At 42.9% G+C, this 15,784-nt stretch overlaps 1 protein-coding gene across 2 annotated transcripts in view; it reads left to right on the top strand.

The window, feature by feature from the left end:
• PLAAT5 (phospholipase A and acyltransferase 5) overlaps positions 1 to 15,784 on the top strand; it is a gene marked incomplete at both ends in the record, with an annotated part of 32,031 nt that overhangs the window by 1,116 nt on the left and 15,131 nt on the right. For both annotated transcript variants that reach the window (XM_080912006.1, XM_080912007.1), the window contains 2 exons: positions 571 to 679; positions 12,060 to 12,168. In XM_080912006.1, coding sequence (XP_080768132.1) covers positions 571 to 679; positions 12,060 to 12,168 — 218 coding nt within the window. The remainder of the gene's footprint in view (positions 1 to 570; positions 680 to 12,059; positions 12,169 to 15,784) is intronic.

The following is a 15,784-nucleotide window of genomic DNA, read 5'->3' as shown; positions in this document are numbered from 1 at the left end:
TGCAGTGCAAAATGTACACACCTTGTGGAAACCAAGGAACAGAGAAGAGAGAGAAACGTTTAGAGTTGAAACGAGGGGAATGGAAATTGCTGTGAATAGATCATCTTTGGCCAGAGGTTTAATAAATAACAGATGTCTAGGGACCAGCAGGAAGGTGGGTGTGCCAATCCGAGATGGATGCGTCCCTCAGAGGCAACTTTGTGGCAGGATGTCCTGCTCTTTGTGTAAAGTTATGGCTTTGTGAGATTTAACAAGGTAGCTCTTGGCAGCAGCCCACATGAGCGCTCCCTCTGGCTGTATTTTGTCTGAGACCAGGGACTCCATTTTGAATGTGACACTGCTCACATACACATCAGTCTTAAGCGATTGGAGAAAGCCAGGGCAAAGCAGTTGTGCTGTGTGTGGGGGGAGCGTCTTCATGAAGTCAAGTTTGCAGGCGTGTGAGGGAGGTCTCCTTCAGTGATAAAACTCAGTGAGAGGTGTCTTCAAAGCTCAGGTCTGACCAGACACACGGGCTTTCCAACAGCCATGGAATGTTGTTTACAATGTCACTGCAAAATCATTTTCTAGAGAGAAGCCGGAAATTAATTTGGAGCTCATACCCAGCAAGAAGAAGAGAGAGCTGATTCCAACATGGAATTCAGAGATCAAAGGCACACTAAAAAATCAAGCAGCTGAGGTGTGTATGCCAGGATAAGTGTTAGTTTCTTGGTTACTGCTCACTGCATTATTTTTCACTCTGTGTGTGTCTGATAAATATCCGCACCGGCACGAGATATTGGTTATGTGTTTCTCAAGTAGCTTTCCTGAGGCATACTTAGCACATATTTAAATTCTATGTGTTCAAAATATGCAATTAGACAGTTTTGATATTGTTAGAGCTGAAAAGAGAAAAATGGCAGGTTCTTGGGAAGGAGCTAACATGAGATTACCATGCCCTCCCTCACCCCCAGAAGACCTTTATTAGGAGGAGAGAAAACTTCACAATATGGGGCAAGGGGCAGCAGTAGCATCAGGCCTTAGAACCAGAGAGTGGGAGAAAGAGAGAGTATCTTAACAGCATCAGGCCATGGAGGGAGACAGAGTGCTGGTCCTTCAAATTCTGAGAACAAAGGGGCTTCTAATTCTTACAGATTGTATGTGTGTGTGTATGTGTGTGTGTGTGTGTGCAAGCTTCTTATCACATGATCTATCTTGGCCTTGTCACACTGTACCATAGGGTATGGTGGCAGGCACTACGTAGGACCATGAATTTCTCCTGCAGCTCCAAGGGATGGGGTTGGTGAAGGGCTTCAAGGCCACAGAAGGACACATTTCTTATCAACTCTCTGTCTCTGTAAGAGGGAGCTGCAAGGTAGCATGGTCCGATTTCTGAGGGGGGAGGAGAACAAACATGCAGGAACCAGCAAGATGTCTGTGATCTCAGACACACGTGTTCAGTTGTGAAACCCTTGCCACAATGAGACAACATTTCCACCAAGCTTGTTTTAGAAAAAGGCCTGTTTTCAATCTCTTCCCTGCTGCCACCCCGCCTCTGTCTCCAGGCAGCAACTGATCTGCTTTCTGGCAGCTCTAAGTTAGTTTGCGTTTTCTAGAGATGGTGCATGGACTGAGTTTTAAGACATTTTATTACACTGTTTGATTGGTTGTGCCTGGGCGTATGTGTGGGCCAGAGGACAACTTGAAGGAGTTGGTTCTCTTCTGCCACATGGATCCCAGGATCAGCTCAGGTCATCAGGTTTGACTGGCTGAGCCATCTTGCTGGATCTCTAGCATGGTTTACTGAGGTTACCAGCTGGAAACCTCAGCTGGAAGCTACCACTGGCTTTCACTAGGACCTTGTGATCCTGTTCATTTAACTGATCTCTTTGGCAGAAGAATCCTACTAGCCACAGGTTTTACTTTGTTGTTACACAGCAGAAAAGTGTTTGTTCAGTCTGTGTATCAATTATTTAGGGTTACAGAGATGTCAGCCATCCTGACATTTTTATAGGACAACCAAAGGCCCTTCCCCAGGGGAAGGCAAACATTTCTGTCAGTGTCAGAGGTCTGTTCAAATGATACTTCCAAGGAATAATTTATACAAACACTATATAAACAATTACATAAACACTAGTACTAGTGGGCACTAGTTATGAATATTCATAAGACCTTCATATCGCACAGTTCAAACATTCTCAGTGAAGTGCTTAACAAGTCAGATTTGTTTTTCAGCAAGTTTTATGGGGCAGAAGGTTTACTGCTGCCTCTGTAGCTTTGGGTGGCCATTGGTTTTAAGACTTAAGATCCCTCTGAAACAATAACAGACTTGTGCTGTAAAGGTGAACTCCAAGACTTCCATGTGGTAGCAGGAGCCAATGTCAGGAACTATGGCTGGCAAAACTGGAGTCAGAGTAGGGGAAGGCTAGGTGGACGCTGTGGCAGGGAGCCTACAGCTTTGCTTCCCCTGGAGAGTGCTGAGGAGGTTAGCGTGTGGTGTTCAAGGCATCCAGTCAGCAGAGTTCAGTCACGCCATCTCAAGCAGACAATTGCAAACAAATAACTCTTCCCTTTCCAGAAGTCCTCTCTCATCTCTGTCTCAAGTGTTATTCCCAGGTGCAGTCTTGGCCCTGGTGCAGTCCAGTGAGCTCCCCAGAGCTTCCCACACTTTCCCCACTACCTGGCTCCCAGTCCTAGCTTGGTTAGTGTCTCTTGCATACCAGCCCAAGCTGCCTCAGCCAAAAGCTTTCATATTTTTTTACTGAGCCACTCCTGTCTCTCTAATCAAAACTGTACTGAGTGTCTGGAGGACCTGGTCTGAAGTCAGTTGAGCTTTGGCCCAACAGAGGCAGGCTAGAATCTCACGACAGACACACAATCAACAGTAGAAGGCCACATATCCAGGTCATGTGACAAGTAGTACGAAAGCGACATGCTTCCACTTTATTGCCCAAACTCTCTAGTCCCATAGAAATACCCTTCCACGAGAGTTGGAGATGAACTCCACAGTCCAGAATTTAAAAGAACAATTATGACTGTAATTAAAGAATCTATGAAGTTTAAACCAGACCCCAGTGCCTCAGTGAACTTGAAGAACCTAGGGATAAATGGAGTGATGCCCAGGAAAACACCGACATATAGCTGGACAAGGCAAAGACAAGGCAAAGGTTCAGGATCTAGACACAGAATTCAGTGGAGGGAGAAACACACAAAAGGAAACTCGGGCTGAGACAAAGGTGGGATTGAAAACCCAGTGGCTCCACCCCTCCTCACCATGCATTTCATCTTGAACCCTCCTGCCACTGTTTCTGGGACAACCTGGTTGGTGATTAACTATCACTGATGGATTGTTGAGAACCTCATCACGAGCACTTCGTGTGTGCCGTTGCCCTTCCTTCTGAGAAAGGTCATTTTTGAGCCCCTTGCCTTTTGTAACCTGTGTCTTGGGCCATGTCTGCCTACCTCGTCTCTGTTTTCTCAAATTCCATGAAAGGTAAAGCTGAAAACCTTTACCCACCTGCTGGGGATCTTTCCCCAGAATGCCCCATAAGGTTCTTCTTGCCTTTGTGGTTTCACTCTGTATCTTCTAAGAGATCTCTCCTGACCGACCACGTGACCCAGAATAGCTCGATGGTCACAGCCTGCTGTATTGCTCTGCCAGTGGGGTTACAAAACTTCATCACTGCTGTTAGGTGAGAGCTAAGGAGGATTCACAGGAGCTAGGCAGTGCTGGGCTCTTTGTGGGTGTATGTCTGTTGTATATCTTTGTGTATCTACACGCAGCAGTACTGTCTTGTTTCAAGGACTCTGTCACTGCCCATCACTCTAGAACAGTTCCTGTTTGATTTTTTTTATTGAGTTATTCACAAGCAGGCAGCATATATAGCAGGGATATGTGAGCAAGTATGCATTCCAGGTGGGGCAGAACAAACAGGTTTCACCAGAGTCCTCGGAACAGCAAGAAATACAAAGTTTAGGAGTTTTTCATTTCTAGCATTTTTTCACTTAATATTTTTGGAGCACAGTGAATGACTGTAGATGCTTGAAACCACAGAATGTAAAGGACAGGAGGCATAGGTCCTGCCTCAAAGCAAATAAGGGTTTATTCTGTAGTCAAGTATGTGAGAGCCTGGCCTAGGAGCACAGAGTCAGGATCCCCCAACACTGCGCTGTTCTATGGAAGCACTTATATGACACTTTATTAGTTGCAGAACAAAGAAAACAATGAATTTACCAGATGCGGTGGTAGGGTATAAGGGCAAGCGGTTACAGCCAAGCTGGGGACATCCTGCTAGAGGTTTCAGATGCTGTCTGACAACAGTCTCAGCGTTTGGATGGATAAAGTCTAGTTCTGTATATAGAGTATAATTGTAAGGTTTTAATAGCCACAAGGGCGTTAGGTCAGACATGGGCTGGCTTTCCAAAGGGACTAAAAGTAACCATGACATTTCCTCTTTTGCCTTGTAGAATCTTTAGCACAGGTGCAGCTCCCTTCCCTCCCCTCTCTCTGTTTTTCTTTTGGAAGCTCTCACATTCCTAAGTAATGATCTCCCTCACCCAGGTTCCCATGACTACTCTGATGTCTGGTTATCTACCAACTAAAGTGTAGTATGCTTTATAAATGGACCGAGCCCCTTGTATTTAGTTCTCCAAGAGTTGAAGGTGATGCTCTTACTTTAATGACCTTGTTCTCCCCACTTGCCACCTGCACAAGTCACGAACAAAACCTTCTACTCATGGCCTTGCTCTATGCCCACTTGATCTGACTTGTGATGCCTTTAGAATCTGTTCTTTTGTTTTGGCTTTGGGTGCGTGTTTCTGGGAGAAGGCCCAGAGCTGGGTTGCCAGCCTACGCCAAGGAAACGAGGAACAGATGATTGAGGGGTTTGAAATGCCAGCGTATTCCAGAGAATCGGGGGAAAGTACTCAGAAGTTGAACACTGGGGTACTGGTTGGGGTTGGAGGCCACTTGGGAGGGTAGATAAAGGTTCCTGCTGTTCCCAAGAATTTGGGGAATGAGAGAGCTTAAGGAGAGGGACCTTGAATTTAGTGTGAATAACTCCACTTGACTGGACTTTACTTTCCACTTTACCAAACTGACAAAGTTGCAGGTGAAAACTCAAAACTCCTCCCAATGCAATAAAACTTATTTTTTAATGAACATAGAGGTTTTATCTGCATGTATGTGTCTATCACATGCTTGCAGTGCCCATGGAGGCCAGAAGAGGGCACTGGATACCCTGAACTTGAGTTATAGGTAGTTGTGAGCTGCCACGTGAATGCTTGGAACCCCGGGCCCTCTGGGAGTGTGGGGGATACTCTTAGCCATTAAGCCATCTCTCCAACAATTCAAGACAATGTCTTGAAGTTCTCAGGTTTTCTTTTCTCCTTCTCGGCTTCATTTCCTGGGCCACAAGGCTTGTTCAACATCCTTGGTACTTGAAGTGGGGTCCGGTTAGCCTGTCTTCTGGTGTAGACTTGGTCAGTGTGGTGCTAGTGCCATCCAGGCTTTGGTTCCAGAACAGGCCAACCGGGATCCTTATTGCGTGTGGCTGTGGTGTTGTGCCACCTGGGAATGAAACAGCTAGGTTGCCCTGGAAGTAATGGTGTTTTGTTAGTAGGGAAGATTCCTAGAGAGAGCGTCTCATGATACCAGTGGCTTAATAGTCTGGATGCAGGGAAGTGTTGTGGCTGGACTCAGGTCCTCAGGTATGTATGTTCCAGTTCCAGGAACTGCTCCCTCTTCTGGCCACTGCAGGCGCTGCATGCACATGGTCTAGTAGCCACACACAAACACATACACGAAAAGGAAATACTGTTGTCCAGTCCCTTTGCCATTTATCAAGACAAAAGCATTTGGACGAAAATGTTTTTGTTAGTGATGATAAGTCACAAAGAGAACCCCTCTCTTTTTTTGAGACTGGGTTTCTCTGTGTAAAAGTCCTAGTTGTCTTGGACTTGCTCTGTAGACCAGGCTGGCATTGAACTCAGAGATCTGCCTGCGTTTGCCTCCTGGGTGCTGGGAATAAAGGCGTGTGCCATCACGCATGACTCATAAGAAAAGTCTTATTAATTTATCACTCATTCTTTTCCAGAGTTCCTCCTCTGCTCTTGGCTTCTCTTTGCAGCTCTTTGGGCTTCTCCACACCCTTGTTCTCAAAGCCCTCAGCATCCTTCATAAGCTCCTCCCTCCTTCACTTTAGGGAGGGGCTATGTCTACATGACTCTCTGGTCCCACAGCCAAGGAAAATTAAATCCTTTCATGTGTGCGTGTGTGTGTGTGTGTGTGTGTGTGTGTGTGTGTGTGTATGTATATATATATATATATATGGCACACGTGTGTGTGTGTGTGTGTGTGTGTGTATATATATATATATATATGGCACACGTGTGTGTGTGTGTGTGTGTGTGTGTGTGTGTGTGTATGTATATATATATATATGGCGCACGTGTGTGTGTGTGTGTGTGTGTGTGTATGTATATATATTTGAGATTATAATTACATCATTTTCCCTTCTCTTTCCTCCAAGACTCCTCCTTTCTCGTTCAAATTCATAGTCCCCTTTTCTTTATCTGTTGTTATATAGATGCACATATATTCATTCCTAAATATATAAGCACAACCTGCTTAGTTTGTATAATATTTCTTGTATGTATGTTTTCAGTGCTGACTATTTGGGATTGGATAAAGAATTAGGGAGTGCTTCCTTGGGGAAGACTATTTCTTCCTATCTCAGCATTCCTTACTGGCCTGTAGTAGTTCTTTGCCTGGTTGAGGTCTCCTGGGCTTTTCTTCTTGCCCATTAGTTTGTCTGATGGGGTCCTCCTTGTTCAGGTCATGTTTCAGCAGCCGTGTTGGTGAGACTATGATTCTGAGCATTAGGTGCAGGACTTTGTTGTAGATATATTGCTACAATGCTACATTTTGGTCAGTTATAGTTTTCTGTAATGGTCCCCTTCTGTGGAAAAGAGGAACTTCTTTGATGATGACTGAGAACACTTGATGTGGGTATAATTACATTTAAAGTGTGCTTAGGAATGTGGCAGCTGTAGCTTTTCATTCAAAATCGGATCGGAAAGCCTCCTCTCTGAAAAGGATTTCTTTTCATGGCACCTGAAGGCAGTGTGCAAGCTTTTAAATGAAGTAAACAATAAACAGTCCAACCCAGCTAGATGCCTGTGAACCACAAGGACCTGTGTGGCATGATAATCCCAAAGGATTATCATGAGGGATTATCATGCTTTGGAGGTTACCAACAGCTCTGTAATTGTACTTAAGGGAAAGTCACGGATCATGGAATCCACATTTGAGTTATTTTTATATAATGAATTAGGTTGATGTACTTCCATATATTGAACCATCCCTGCATCCCTGGGATGAAGTCTACTTCATCATGATGGATGATTGTTTTGATATGCTCTTGGATTCGGTTTGTGAGAATTTTATTGAGTATTTTTGCATTGATATCCATAAGGGAAATTGGTTTGAAGTTCTCTTTCTTTGTTGGATCTTTGTGTGGTTTAGGTATAAGTTTAATTGTGGCTTCATAGAAAAACTTGGGTAGTGTTCCTTCTGTTTCTGTTTTGTGGAATAGTTTGAAGATTGGTACCTGGTATCTGTCTAGAAATTGTCCATTTCCTCTATATTTTCCAGGTTTATTGAGTATAGGCTTTTGTATAGAATCTGATGATTTTTTTGAGTTTCCTCATTTTCTGTTATGTATCCCTTTTCATTTCTATTTTGTTAATTTGGATACTGTCTCTGTGCCTTCTAGTTAGTCTGGCTAAGGGTTTATCTATCTTGTTGATTTTCTCAAAGAACCAAATCCTGGTTTTGTTGATTCTTTGTATAGTACTTTTTGTTTATAATTGATTGATTTCAGCTCTGACAGATACCAGGTACCAAAGTTAAATCAGCATCAAAGAAACCATCTAAACAGTCTCACAACCCTTAATGAAATAGAAGCAGTCATGAAAAGTTTGATTATTTACAGCTGTCTACTCCTCTTGGGTGCATTTGCTTCTTTTTGTTCTAGAGCTTTCAGCTGTGCTGTCAAGCTGCTAATGTGTGCTCTCTCCAGTTTCTTTTTGGAGGCACTCAGTCAGAGCTTTGAGATTTCCTCTTAGTACTGCTTTTATTGTGTCCCATACATTTGGGTATGTTGTGCCTTTATTTTCATTAAATTCTTAATAGTCTTTATTTTCTTTTTTATTTCTCCTTTACCCAGTTATTGAGTATAGCTTTGTTCTGCTTCCATGTATATGTGGGCTTTCTGTCATTTTTGTTGTTATTGAAGATTAGTCTTAGGCCATGGTAATCTGATAGGATGCATGGGATTATTTTAATCTTTTTGTATCTGTTGAGGCCTGTTTTGTGAGTGATTATGTGGTCAATTATGAAAAAGGTAACATGAGGGGCCCATAAGAAGGTATATTCTTTTGTTTTAGAATGAAATGTTCTTTAGCTATCTGTTAAATCCATTTTGTTTGTAACTTCTGTTAGTTTTTTTGTGTCTCTGTTTAGTTTCTGTTTCCATGATCTGCCCATTGCTGAGAATGGGGTGTTCAAGTCTCCCATGACTACTGTGTGTGGTGCAACGTGTGTTTTGAGCTTTAGTAAATATCTTTTGTGAATATGGGTGCCCTTGCATTTGGAGCATAGATGTTCAGTTTTGAGCATTTATCTTGGTAAACCTTTTTCTTTGATGACTATAAAGTGTCCTTCCCCACCTTTTTTTTTTTTTTTTGATAACTTTTGGTTGAAAGTTGATTTTAATTTGGTATTAAAATGACTACTACAGCTTGTTTCTTGGGACCATTTGTTTGGAGAATTTTTTTCCAACCTTTTACTCTGAGGTAGAGTCTATCTTTGTCACTGAGGTATGTTTTCTGCATGCAGCAAAATGCTGGGGTCAGTTTACATATCCAGTCTGTTAGTCTACGTCTTTTTACTGGGGAAATTGAGTTCATTTATGTTAAGAGATATTAAGGAAAAATGATTGTTGCTTCCTGTTATTTTTATTGTTGGAGGTGGAATTATGTTTGTGTTGGTATCTTCTTTTGTTTTTTTTGAAAAAAGATTACTTTCTTGCTTTTTCTAGGGTGTAGGTTTTTTTTTTTTTTTTTTTTTTTTTTTTTTGTGTGTGTGTGTGTGTGTGTGTGTGTTGGAGTTTTCTATCATTCTTTGTAGGGCTGGATTTGTTTAAATTTGATTTTGTCTTGGAATACCTTGTCTTTTCCATCTATGATGTAGGTACAGCAGCCTGGGCTGGCATTTTGTTCTCTTAGGGTCTGCATGACATTGCCAGGATCTTCTAGCATTTATAGTCTCGGGTGAGAAGTCTGGTGCAGTTCTGATAGGTCTACACTACTTTTATATGGTATTTGACCTTTCTTTCTTACTGCTTTTTAATATTCTTTCTTTGTTTTGTGCATTTGGTGTTTTGATTATTATGTGACAGGAGGAATTTCTTTCTGTTCATGGGTCTTTCTTTCTTTAGGTTAGATATACTTTTTTCTATAATTTTGTTAAAGATGTTAGCTGGCCCTTTAAGTTGGAAGTCTTTGTTCTCTTCTCTACCTATTATCCTTAGGTTTGATCTTCTCACGGTGTCCTGGTTTTCCTGGATGTTTTGGGTCAGGAGCTTTTTGCATTTTTAATATTCTTTGACTATTGTGTCAATGCTTTCTATGTTATCTTCTGCCCCTGAGATTCTCTTCATCTCTTGTATTCTGTTGGTGATGCTTGCTTCTACGATGCCTGATCTCTTTCCTAGGTTTTCTATCTCCAGGTTGTCTCCCTTTATGACTTCTTTATTGTTTCTATTTCCATTTTTAGATCCTGGATGGTTTTGTTCAATTTCTTCACCCATTTTGTTGTGTTTTCCTGTTATTCTTTAAGGGACCCTTGTGTGACTTTAAATCTGAATCTAGCTTTTCTGGTGTTTTGGGGTATCCAGGACTTGCTGTGGTGGGAGAACTGGGTTCTGATGTGGATGGCAAGTAGTCCTGGTTTCTGTTGCTTAGGTTCGTGCACTTGCCTCTTGCCATCTTGTTATCTCTGGTGTTAGTTGGTCTTGTGGTCTCTGAGTGGAGCCTGTAATCTTAGGTGTGTCAGCACTCCTCTCTTTGGGCAGTATTTGGTTCTAGAGAGCTGTACCACAGGGTTATCTCCATGGCGCATAGATGGAGACCAGAAGGAGCCTGTTGAAATCTATTTTCTCTTTTCACTAATAAATAAGTTTTATTGAATATGTTATATATTTACATTTCAAATGTTATCCTTCCCCCTCCCATCCCCCTACCCTTGCTTCCATGAAGATGCTTCCACTCCCAACCACCCACTCCCACCTCATCGCCCTGGCATTTCCATACACTGGGGAAATGAGCCTTCACAGGACCAAGGGCTTCTCCTCCTATTGATGCCAGACAATGCCATCCTCTGCTACAAATGCGACTGGTGCTGTGGGTCCCTCCATGCGTACTCTTTACAGTAGGGTCTACTTTCTGGATGTAAAGCCTGGTTTTTGCTGCCCTCTAGTGGCCAGTCACTTGTCATTGCTTTTCTTCAGACGGAAAAGGAGAGCAGATTCTGTTGGGAACTAACTAATTCTGTCTGGGACTTGTTAGTAAGGAACCTTGTAAATCTCTTTGTATCCCTCAGCTCTGGTTCCTTCAGTGATGCATTGTGGTGTAGACTGTGTGCCTTGTGCCTAGAAAAAGCATTCCTTCAGTGAGTAGCATTTGTGGAACAGATGTGTAGGTCTTAAAATATTCTCATAAAGCTTGGAGGGACTGCTCAGATAGCATGTTAAAGGGTCTGAAAATCTGACTGAAAGCATGCAAAACACTGCGGAGTATCTCTTTTTAATTACAAATATTATTTTATTTCATGTGTATGGTTGCTTTGTCTCTCTTTCTATCTATATCTATATCTAATCTATATCTATATCTAATCTATATCTAATCTATATTTATGTCTATATCTATATACCATGCACGTGCCTGATACTCGAGGAGGTCAGAAGAGGTCATTGGATCCCCTGGAACTGGAGATATGGGTAGTTATGAGTCTGTGTGGGTGCTGGGAATTGAACCTGTGTTGTCTGTAAGAACCAAGTGCTCTTAACCTCTAAGCCATCTCTCTAACACTGTGAACAAAGTAGTTTTTAATTTTATTTTTATTTATGAATATGATTGTTTGTCTGCAATTATGTCTATGTATCATGTGTGTACCTGGTGCCCTCATAAGTACTTTAGGCCCAGGGATGCCAGAAGAAGGTACTGGGGTTATTGACAGTTGTGGGCTACTGTGCGGATGCTGTGAACAGAACCTGGGTCCTTTGAAAGTACAGTAAGTGCCCTTAACGCTGAGCCATCTCTCTAGCTCCCCACTAAGACATATTAAAGTTCAGGATGGACTCTGGATTGCAGGCTCTCTGAAAGAACTGTGGACATTTGTTATGCTTCAAAGAGCCCTAGCTGTAGGGGACCCACAAGTCAGCCTTGGCCTCAGAGGGACTTATTTGGGGCACAGTGCGGATGCTTCTATTCCCAGTGATCTTTCTGAAGGCAGTGGTTATTTCAGTGGCACAGAAGCATGGCCCAAGGTTGCAATATTGACTGGGATAGGCAATAGCCCAACTAGCCAGCCAGGAATGTATACCGAGAGAGAGAGGGAGGGAGGGAGGGAGGGAGAGAGAGAGAAGAGAGAGAGAGAGAGAGAGAGAGAGAGAGAGAGAGAGAGAGAGAGAGAGAGAGAGAGAAAGAGAGAGAGCTAGCCCAGCACACACATTCAGGAGGTTCCCAGGTACCCTGGTGCATCTATTACTGCCCGGTGAATGGTAGGGCTTTCAAGTACACAGAATGTGTTGGCACAGTCGGAACTGAGAGTCAGCACTGACACCCAGTATTGTGGTGGGGAGGGGGATATCCTGTGGTATTCTGGTGAAGAGAGTTCAGGTTGGATTTCTTTTTGTCAAGGGATGGACCACAAGGAAAGGCTCTACAAGTAGACTGAGCTGTGGCTCAGGTGTTCGTAGGACATGTGCAGTTTATCTGTCTCTTTCTTCCCACTGTAGGGCAACCCAAGACCCAGACCTGGAGACCTGATTGAGATTTTTCGAATTGGCTATGAACATTGGGCCATCTATGTGGAAGATGACTGCGTGGTCCACCTGGCTCCCCCAAGTAAGAGTGAATGAATACACTTCTGAAGTATTGATTAGAAATTAGCGGAGTAAACAGAAGGATGGCCAGCCACTGCCATCCTCAGCCACCACCCTTTAGCAAGAATCCCTGGACCTTCATTTGTTTGTTAGCAAGCACCAAGTGTGCAGCATTTTTAAGAAGAATGTTTAGGGAGTTTAGAGCGTCCCTAAAACCCCTTCCAACCTCTGTGTCTGATGCCAATCATTTAGCATCTTTCATCATCTGAAGAAACCGAGGACCGATGCTCATGCCACCTGGTCCATGTTCTTCTCACTTCCTTATCATCGTTGTCCCTCCCTGCCCAAAGCGAAAGCCATTGTCCTCCACATATCCCAGTGTGCTCAGTGGTTCTCAACCTTCCTAATGCTGCCACTCTTTTATACAGTTCCCCAAGTGGTTGTGACTCCCAACGATAAAATTATTTTTGTTGCTATTTCATAATTTTGCTACGGTTGTGAACTGTAATGTAAACATCCGTGTTTTCTGATGGTCTTAGGTAATCCCTGTGAAAGGGTCATTTGAACCCCTGAGGGGGTCATGACCCACAGTTTAAGAAGCATTGCCCTAAGCGTTCTCCTGATTTCCATTTCCTATGGTTTCAGCTGGACTTGGGGCTTATTAAAGTGAAATGGAGATTTGCCGAGGGACCACTGGTGAAAGCAGAGGGAGCTTATAGAGGGATGTGAAACAATTTAAAATTGAGTGTGGTGTAGAATCACTGTTCACAGTGGCCATCCCAGGAGACTGGGCCTCAGGGTAAGGTGGGGACATGGGGGTGTGGGAGAGATGATCTGGTGCCTTTTGAAGTTTGTGTCCTGGGCAGTGCTGGCTCAACGTGGAATAACAGAAAGGCACTGCCAAGGTCTTTTGTTTGCAGCTTTATTTCCTGCAGGCTTTCTCTTGGGCTCTATCTCCCACCTTCCTGCAGAGAAGGGCTCATTTCCCCTCTCTTTTCTCCTCAGCCCCATGTACTTCCTGTCTCCATTTTTCCAGTTATTATGAGTCTAATCAAAGTGGTGCCTATCTATCTATCTATCTATCTATCTATCTATCTATCTATCTATCTATCTATCTATCTATCTACCTGTCTGTCTGTCTATCTATCTGTCTGTCTGTCTATCTATCTATCTATCTATCTATCTATCTATCTATCTATCTATCTATCTATCTATCTATCTATCTATCTATCTATCTATCCATCCATCCATCCATCCATCCATCCATTCATCCATCTCAGTCTCTTTCCTGTAGCCTGGGTCCAGAAACACCTCTGTAGCTATCTTTTGCTACTTTGTGGATTCTTCTTTCTCTTAACCTTCTCACCATTTTTCTACTGTTTCAACCCCTAACACTAGAGTAGAGAGACAAAAGGAGAGAGGAAAGAGATCCCTGAATAAAATCAGACATCAAAAGTGAGGACTTACTTGCTGGTGACTAGGGTCATTGAGTTTCTTGGGGACAAGCTTGATCTTCACTGTCAAGATATCTAAGTACTTCTGGTTGTATCTTCTTTGGGAATGGCTACTTAACAAACCACAACCAACAATGATCATCAACCATCAACAACCAACCAACAGCCCACCACTCTTCTTGGGGCCCTAGCATTATATACCCTCTAAAACATTCCCAGAATTCCAAATCACACCATGGCAGGAACTATCTGCAGCTGGCAAAAGGCCAGATGTGCTGCTAGAGCAGGAGGCAAATCACAGTCGGCTGCTGTGGACAGTCGGAAGCAGCCCTGGGTCTCACGCTTGGAATGAAAGTGAAACACATTCTTACAATATTGTTGTCACCACAGTTTCTCATTCCTGTCTTAAAGCTACTGATTATGCTGGTTGAGGTGGGAAATTATAGACAGAGATGTTTTCGATGGCATAAGCACTTTTCAGGTCCATGGCCAAGGCTTGCAGGAGACTCTCCTGCTCGATTCTAATCATCAGCTTTGATGGTGTGCACGGGTTGGGTCCTCCTTACCTAACCAGTCTGTTAGTCTGTGTCTTTTTATTGGGAAATTGAGTCTATTGGTGTTGATAGATATTAGGGACCAGTGATTGTTCTTTCCTGTTATTTTTGTTGTTAGAGGTGGAATTATGTTTGTGTGGCTATCTTTTTTATTAGTTGAAAAAAATATTACTTTCTTGCTTTTTCTAGGGCGTGGTTTCCCTCCTTGTGTTGGAGTTTTCAATCTATTATCTTTTGTAGGGCTGGATGAGTGGAAAGATATTCTGTAAATTTGTTTTTATTATGGAATATTTTGGTTTCTTTATCTATGTTAATTGAGAGTTTTGCTGGACACAGTAGCCTTGGCTGGCAGTTGTGTTCTCTTAGTACCTGCATAACATCTGCCCAGGATCTTCTAGCTTTCACAGTCTCTGTTGAGAAATCTGGTGTGATTCTGATAGGTCTGCATTTGTATGTTATTTGAGCTTTCTCCCTTACTGCTTTTAATATTCTTTCAATATTTATGGGCATCTCTTTTGTTAGTTTAGGAAAGTTTTCTTCAATAATTTTGTTGAAGATATTTACTGGCCCTTTAAGTTGGGAATCTTCCCTCTCTTCTATACCTATTATCCTCAGGTTTGTTCTTCTCATTGTGTCCTGGATTTCTTGAATGTTTTGGGTTAGGAGCGTTTTGCTTTTTGCATTTTCTCTGATTGTTGTGTCAATGTTTTCTATGGTATCTTCTGCACTTGAGCTTCTCTCTTCCATCTCTTGTATTCCGTTGGTGATGCTTGTGTCTATGACTTCAGCTCTTTCTAGGTTTTCTATCTCCAGGGTTGTCTCCCTTTGTGATTTTCTTTATTTTTTCTTTTTCCATTTTTAGATCCTGGTTTGTTTTGTTGAATTCCTTCATCTGTTTGTTGGTGTTTTCCTGTAATTCTCTAAAAGCTTTTCTCTTATTACCCATGTTGTCCTGTATTTCTTTAAGAGAGTTACTTACAACCTCCTTAAAGTCCTCTAACATCATTATGAGTTGTGGTTTTAAACCAGAATCTTGCTTTTACTGTGTGTTGGAGTATCCAGGACTTACTGTGGAGGGTGAACTGGGTTCTGATGATTACACGTGGCCTTGGTTTCTGTTGCTTAGGTTCTTGGACTTGTCTCTTGCCACCTGCTTATCAATGGTATTAGTTGGTCTTGCTGATTCTGACAGTTACTTGACCCTTCTGTAAGCCTGTGTATCAGCACTACTGGGGGACCAACCAGTTCTCTGCCAGCAGGGTCTGGGTAGAGATAGCTGTGGCATAGGGTCAGCACAGGGCACGGACAGAAACCTGTAGAATCCTGTCTCAGACTGCTCCTCTGTTTCTGTGTCTTGAGGTCTCCAGGTGGGACTGACAGCAGAAGTGGTGGCCTTACCTATGTTCTCTGGTGTTTCAGCACTTCTGGGGGACCCAATCTCTCTGAGCAGGGTCCGGGTATAGAGATCTGTAATACAGGGTCAGTTCCTGGTGCAGGTAGAAACCTGAAGGATCTTGTCCCAAAATGCTCTTTGATTCTAGTGTCCTGGGGGCTCTGAGGAGGTTTCTTTTGGGACAGGAGTTTGAGCAGTGGTGGTGGACTCCCCTGTGCTCTCAGATGTGTTAGTGCT

This window comes from Micromys minutus (genome assembly GCF_963924665.1).
Source record: "Micromys minutus genome assembly, chromosome: 2".
Classification (NCBI taxonomy): Eukaryota; Metazoa; Chordata; class Mammalia; order Rodentia; family Muridae; genus Micromys; species Micromys minutus.
Note: the sequence above shows the minus strand (reverse complement) of the source record. Positions and strands in the feature narration are given on the sequence as shown.